Source organism: Carlito syrichta, unplaced genomic scaffold (assembly GCF_000164805.1).
Source record: "Carlito syrichta isolate Samal-C Ts95f unplaced genomic scaffold, Tarsius_syrichta-2.0.1 Scaffold126499, whole genome shotgun sequence".
Taxonomy (NCBI): domain Eukaryota; kingdom Metazoa; phylum Chordata; class Mammalia; order Primates; family Tarsiidae; genus Carlito; species Carlito syrichta.
The window spans coordinates 13,609-19,862 of NW_007070595.1; the positions used below are offsets into that span (position 1 = coordinate 13,609).

Consider the following 6,254-nt stretch of genomic DNA (forward strand, 5'->3'; position numbering starts at 1 on the left):
CCTGGGCATGGTCCAGCCACCTCAGCAGCCAGGGGAGCCGCAGCTCCGAGGACCAGGCTGTGAGGCCAGTGCCCAGGCAGGGCTGGTTCCACATCCAGGGCAGAGGAGGCCAACTGAGCTCCCAGCCTGTCTGACATCCTGCCTGCAGGCTGGGCCTGTGCGGTTGGCCCCTGGCTTGCTGCTCTGGAGCACCCCTGAGGCAGGCTGGCTCCAGCCACAACACCTAGGCTCTGTGGAGCCAGCGGCTGCCCAGCAGCAGGGCAAGGGCTGGCACGTCCAGCAGCATCTCCAGGACCTCCAAGGTAGACAGCATGGACAAGGCAAACCACAGGCTCCAGAGGCTGCCCATGACAGCAGCTGTGGCACCTGTGGGCGAGAGAGGGTCTGAGTCCTGCCACCCGCGCGGGCGGCCACCAGCCCAGCCTACCTCTCTGCCCCATGGCTCACTGAGTACACGGGTGCCTCTTGCAAAGTGTGGTAGTTGAGCTCCTGGTAGAAGATGTTCACCTTGGCGAGGTTGCTACTGAGGCAGGACAGAGTGTGAGGGACTGCTGGGAACCCCCAGGGTGGGGGGCCAGGATGGTCCTGGGGGGTGGGGGCACCTACCCCTGCATGCGGCTCTGGCTCTGTGACTGCCGCTTGCTGAGCACAGCCATGATCCAGCCCTGCACACCAAAGGTCACGTTGGCCTCGAACTCTGGGAAGTGGCGGGGGTGGCGAGCACAGGGACACAGGTAGGGTCAGGGTGGGCTCTGAGGGACCCTGGGCCTGCTGCTTGTCCATCCCCAGCCTGCCCCTCGGGGACTCACGGCAGATTTGGCAGACGGCCACCGGGAGGTCCTGGTGGTGAGCTCGAAGGAAGACTCCCTGGGAGAGACACGCGGGCCATCACCGCCGTGTCACCCAGGGCAGTGAGTCCCCCCAACCCCCGACCATGGCTGCCCTCACCTGCAGGGCCTGGGGCAGCGAGAGACGCAGGGGAGCCGATCGGTCTCCAGGTCCTAATGGAGGCGGTAGAAGCAGTGTCGTGGGAGAGGGCACAGGCACCTCAGGAACCACCCACCCGCATCTGCCCCTGGGGCTGCGGGAGGGCGGTAGACAGGGCTCACCCCAGGCCAGGTGCCGGGCGGGGCTGCAGTATCCAGCCCCCGACGGCAGCGGGTAGAGGTAGTAGCCACAGGGGCAGGTCTCCACCATCAGCTGCTGGAAGCAGGATGCCAAGCAGGTCTGGAGGGACACAGGGACCATAGCCAGGGCCGGGAGCCGCTGTCCCACTGTGGCCGCCCTCCCCACAGGCTTCCTGACACCCGGGCCCTTGGCAGTCCAGGTTCACCTGCATGGACCATGAGGTGTTGAACAGCAGTGGTATGTCCACGCCCTGCGTGCCGTCCGTGCAGTGGCTGTAGGGACGCCCTAGGTGGCGCAGCTTGTCCTGCAGGGAGGAGGCTTTGGTTGCACGGGCCCTGGCCTTGCCCCACCCCTGGGGTGAGAAGGGCCCGGGCAGAGGCCGGCAGCGGAGGCGACTCACCTCTCGGATGCCAACGGTGGTCCCCGTCCCTGGCCGAACGCTGAAGCCACAGTGCTCCAGGAAGGGTGTGTGGTTGCGCTCTTGCACCATGACCATGACGCCAGCCTCCACAGCCAGTAGGGGCAGGTGGGCCGGCTGCTCCACCCTGAGGACCAGCTGACCCCTGGGGGGCGGCGTGGGCACGTGCAAGGTCTGGAGACCCTTACCTCTGGCTCACAACCCTGCCCCTGCCACCCAAGCTAGCATTCACCGTGGGTGACGCCTGGGCACCCAGTCGCCCAGACGCCATCAGAGGTGTAACAGCTACCGTAGGTGAGGTGGAGAAAGGTCCGGAAGTGCCTGGAACCCGGGGCCCTGCCACCCCATTGTGGGCCTGCGGGGTCGCAGCCTCCTTGTCTCTGCAGAGAGCTGTGTGGGGGCTGGGCAGCTCCGAGTCTGAGGGTGGACCCTGGAGCCGACCCCGCCCCAGCCCCACCCTCTCACCTGGCCCCACAGTCGTAGCGGCAGGAGAAGAAGAAACGTCCGCCGTGGCTGTTGTGGCTGTCGTGGGGGGCAGGCTGCAAGGCCAGGATGTTCACGCGGTGGAAGCGGTACCACTCATGCATGGCCGCCATGCGCAACGAACGGGTGCAGGAGAGGCAGTCGCCGCCGGTGCTGTTACGCTGGGGGCAAGGAGTCAGCTCTGTGGCCCCCTCCCCTGACCCGGCCCGCCGCTTCCCAGGATGGAGACACTCACCAGCCTGAAGCCCACTTTGTGCGGGCTGCCTGGGGAGGCTCAGCCTCTGCAGAGGGATCCCTCGGACCAGCTGGAAGGGGGGCTTGGGGCCAGGGGCTCAGGCAGAGTGGGCGTCCCAGCCCCGGCTGAGATTGAACTTGCACAGGAAGTCAAGGTTCTCCCTGGCAAACGCGTCCAGTGCCTCCAGATGGTGCTGCCTGGACTCGGCCTGGGGGCAGGTCAGAGGGAGTCAGAGCCACCGCCAGGAGCCTGCCACCCGTCACTCAGTGTTCCCTCTCCCCTTGGAACTCCCAGACAATGCTCTGCTCGGGAGAGGGACTCAGGTGTGCCGGTGACCTGGAGTGAGGTCAGCTGTCCGTCTGTTCCCCCCACAGTGGGCTCCACCGTCCTCCCGCAGGCTCACCCCCACACGCCCCGGCCCTCACCAGTGTGGGTTCATGTCACACAGAGTGACCAGCAGGGAGAGCTTGTACTCCAAGTGCACGGGCAGCGCCATGAAGACCAGGTGGGGCCATTATCTTGAAGAGTAGCCCTAACTGCCAGCAGAGTGCAGCCAGCACACCCAGCAGCAGCTGCAGCAGCGCCCAGGCTGCCACCTTAAGGTGGTTCCCACTGGAACAGACCAGGTGGATGGGGCCGTGCATGGTGGCATTGGTGCAGAAGAAAGTGAACAGCTCCGTGAAGGAGGCGTGCAGCTCCACCAGCCTCTCCCCGTGCCCATCCCGGGGGGCTTGGACTCTGGTTCCCACATGTATTGAGGAGGGGGCCTAGCAGGCCTAGCCCCAGCCCACCTGCCCAGGCCCTGACTGCTTGGTCATGTGGATGAGCCCATTCCTGGCTGGTCCACCAGGGGACCAGCAGAACACCAGACACCTGCCTCGGGCACATCTCAGCTGAGCCTGCAGGGATGCAGAGGACATGGCTTTGGCCCTGTCTGGCCCTGTTTGCAGGCAGGGTGAAAGCTGGGTGGGTCCGTGCTGCACCCCTTACATGGGCAGGGGCCCTGGGGAGCCCAGGGTAGGGGCTGGGCTGTGTCCCAGGGTCCTGAGCCCGATGAGGGGTTAGGAGCCTTGGGAAGACTTGTCTGTCTTGGCCTTGACAGCCACACCACCCCCAGCTGCCAGTGTGGCCACATTAGATCCAGACTGACAGCACCAGGCCAGTTCCACCGAGTGTGGGGTGAAGGTCAAACCTGTGGACCCAGGTTGGGGACCCATCCACCGAGCCAGGTGCCTGGGGCCTGCAGACCAGCCAGGTGTGGGGACACGAGGGCCCCTGGGGGCAGAGTCACTGCCGGCAACCCCTGGCCTGCCTGCCTCCAATCCTGCACTGGAGGCTCAGGGGCTGGGACAGTCCCAGCACCCAGCTCGCCTGCATGAATAGTAGGGACCCCAGTGACCTCAGGGCCCTGACCCAGCCAGGCCTACTGGCCAGACACATGCCACCCCTGCACAAGATCTGCCAGGACCTTCCAGGTGTCTCTTGTGTGCCGCATACACTGCCCCAGTGGGCTTCAGGGACGCACCAGAGCAAGCCAGCTGCCTCGCGGCAGCCTGGCCAGGAGTTCATGCCAGCACCGGGGCCAGGTCCCTGCACACCTGTGCCCAGGGCCAGGTGCACCCCGTGCCTGGCTCAGGGGGCAGAGGAGCTCTGAGAGGCCCCTTCTGGTCCAGCACCCGCTCCTCCTCCTCCCCACCGCCGGGCCAGAGAAGGGGTGGAGGGCGGGCCTGGGAGGCCAGGCAGGGCCCCCAGGATTCTGAGGTGAGGTGGGGCCTGGCCCCAGGACAGAGCCCAGACTCCTGGGCAAACGTGGGCCCAGGCACTGCCTTCCCAGACCCCAGATGGCAGGAGCAGAAGTGCGTGGCCCCTCACACATGAGCACACACGCAGTCGCACGTGTGTGTGCACACACCAGGAGCTCCATCCAGCTCACACTGGGAGGAGTCAGAACCCATGTGCGTGTGCATGTGTGTGTGAGAGGCAGGAGCACGCTGCCTGATCCTCCTTATCTGGCTCTGTGCACCCATGGCGCGGTCAACACAGGTCTCAAACTATGCATCCGTGTGGCCCTGTCAGTGGTACCCACCCTGGGGGCTGCCCCACAGTGTCTGGAATGTTCTCCCAGGGTCCGTCCAGCACACACTGTGTACCACCAGTGGCACACGGCACCCCTCAGACGAAGGAGCCCAGGAGATCACCTGCCTGACAGTCACGAGGGGCTCCGCCCCAACAGCACCGGAGCTAGGCACAGGAAGGACCCCCCACGCTGGTGCCTCGAGGCAGGAGCCTCTCTGTTCAAGTGCCTGCACTCTCCCATCCATGGCGTGGCAGGTGGTTAGGGTGGCGGCTCCAGCAGGTGGTGGCTCCAAGGTGGGATGTAGCCTGAGGCCGGCTGGGCAGCCTCCTACTAAGGACAGGCAGAGCTGGGCAGGACAGGCAGAGCTAAGGACAGGCAGAACGGGGAATGGCCTGGCTGGCGGGCAGCCACACCTGCTCTGGACCCAGAAGGGGAATTCTGGGGGCTGAGCCATGGGTCCCTGGGCCAGGTTGGGGTAAGGATGCAGCTTCTGGTGGGGGTGGGGAGGCTGGAGTTGGATCAGACCCCTCAGATGCCCTATCTGTCCTCACCAGCCCCTGGGGCTCAGGTCTCGGGTCAGATGTGGCTCCCAGTAGAGCCCAGCCCCTCCCTTCCCTGCAGGACCCAGAGGGTGCCTGCCTGCCATCGCCTGCCTGGCCCAAGCCTCCAGCTCTGACTACAAGTGTCTGTGGCCTCAGGATGCCGGGCGCAGCCTGGGCTCTTAGGACCCAGGTGTCTCTTGGGTCCTAAGAGGGACAACTGTGAGAAGCACCTGGGTGTGGACATGGGTTCTTCCTGCCCAGCAGACGGGAAGGCAGCATTTGACCACATCCCACGCTAAGATGGCACATCACATGCTAAGACCAAACACCACATGTTAAGAGCACAGCACAGGCTTAGGCCACCCACCACACCACACATTCTAAGACATCACACCACCCGTGAAGGTGGCACACCACATGTTAAGGGCAATACACCCTAGAGCACACCACACTCAGCCTAGACACACTGTCACCCAGGCTGAAATCCTTGGCCCATGCGCAGTTGGGAAGCAGAAGGCAGGGCACCCCCACCCCACCCGTCTCCACAGGTGGGTCGTACGTGTCCCAGGGTGACCCAGTGGCCTCACCAACCCAAATACCCAGCACCCAGTCTGTTCTCAGGCCCCCTTCTCCTCCCCAGGACAGGCCATGGGGGTCCCGGGGACATGGGCTGGGAGGAGGGAGGGAGCCCCACCTCCACTGGGTCATTCCCAGGGCTTTGGCTCTGAGGAAGGGTGGGGTCACCAGCCTGCAGGCTCTGGAGGGAGGCTGTGGCTGCTGGTGACATCCCAAGAAAGGGAAGTCTCGCTGGGAGGAGCGGACCTGGGGCTCACCCAGGCCTGGTGCAAATCACGGCTCTGTCACTGGTGGTGTGGCCTTCCCAAATGCCTCAACCTCTCGGAGGCTGTTTCCTCAAGTGCCTCTTCAAGCTTAAGGCTGGGACCAGCCAACGTTATGGGTGCGGATCAGCCACTCGTCCACGCCCTGCATCAGTTGGCGAGGAGGGGAGTGGCCCAGAGCACCTTCTAGTGCCAGCAGAGTCAGGCATCCTCCCTCTTCCTGGCCCATCCCCGGGCCCACCCTGGGGCCCTGCCAGCCCCAAGGCAAGAGGTGCAGGTGGAGTAGGATGGGCGTCCCCATTTCCTGCTATGCTTGGGGCTCCTGTGGTCACTGCCCGAAAGCTGTATGTTGACTGAAACTGAGAGCATATGAGAGGGGACACGTGAGCCGGGATCGGTGGCTCAGCCTGCAACCCCGCGCCTTTGGAAGGCTGAGGGGAGTGGATTGCCTGAGCCCGCGGGTTTGCGACCTGCCTGGGCAGGCGAGACCTCATCTCTACAATAAATCAAAAAAAATTAGCCAGGCATGGTA

General features: G+C 64.7%; 1 protein-coding gene across 1 annotated transcript in view; it reads right to left on the minus strand.

Annotated features, from left to right (window-relative positions):
* Positions 1-223: 223 nt before the first annotated feature.
* The window catches only part of SCNN1D (sodium channel epithelial 1 delta subunit), a 6,857-nt gene continuing 826 nt past the window's right edge, over positions 224-6,254 (minus strand). Inside the window, 14 exon segments of the mRNA XM_021707849.1 lie at positions 224-366; positions 444-523; positions 607-697; positions 806-867; positions 949-1,027; positions 1,110-1,227; positions 1,334-1,432; positions 1,529-1,691; positions 1,763-1,867; positions 2,012-2,190; positions 2,265-2,300; positions 2,302-2,461; positions 2,690-2,785; positions 2,787-3,002. Of these exon segments, the coding sequence (XP_021563524.1) occupies positions 224-366; positions 444-523; positions 607-697; positions 806-867; positions 949-1,027; positions 1,110-1,227; positions 1,334-1,432; positions 1,529-1,691; positions 1,763-1,867; positions 2,012-2,190; positions 2,265-2,300; positions 2,302-2,461; positions 2,690-2,785; positions 2,787-3,002 (1,627 nt within the window).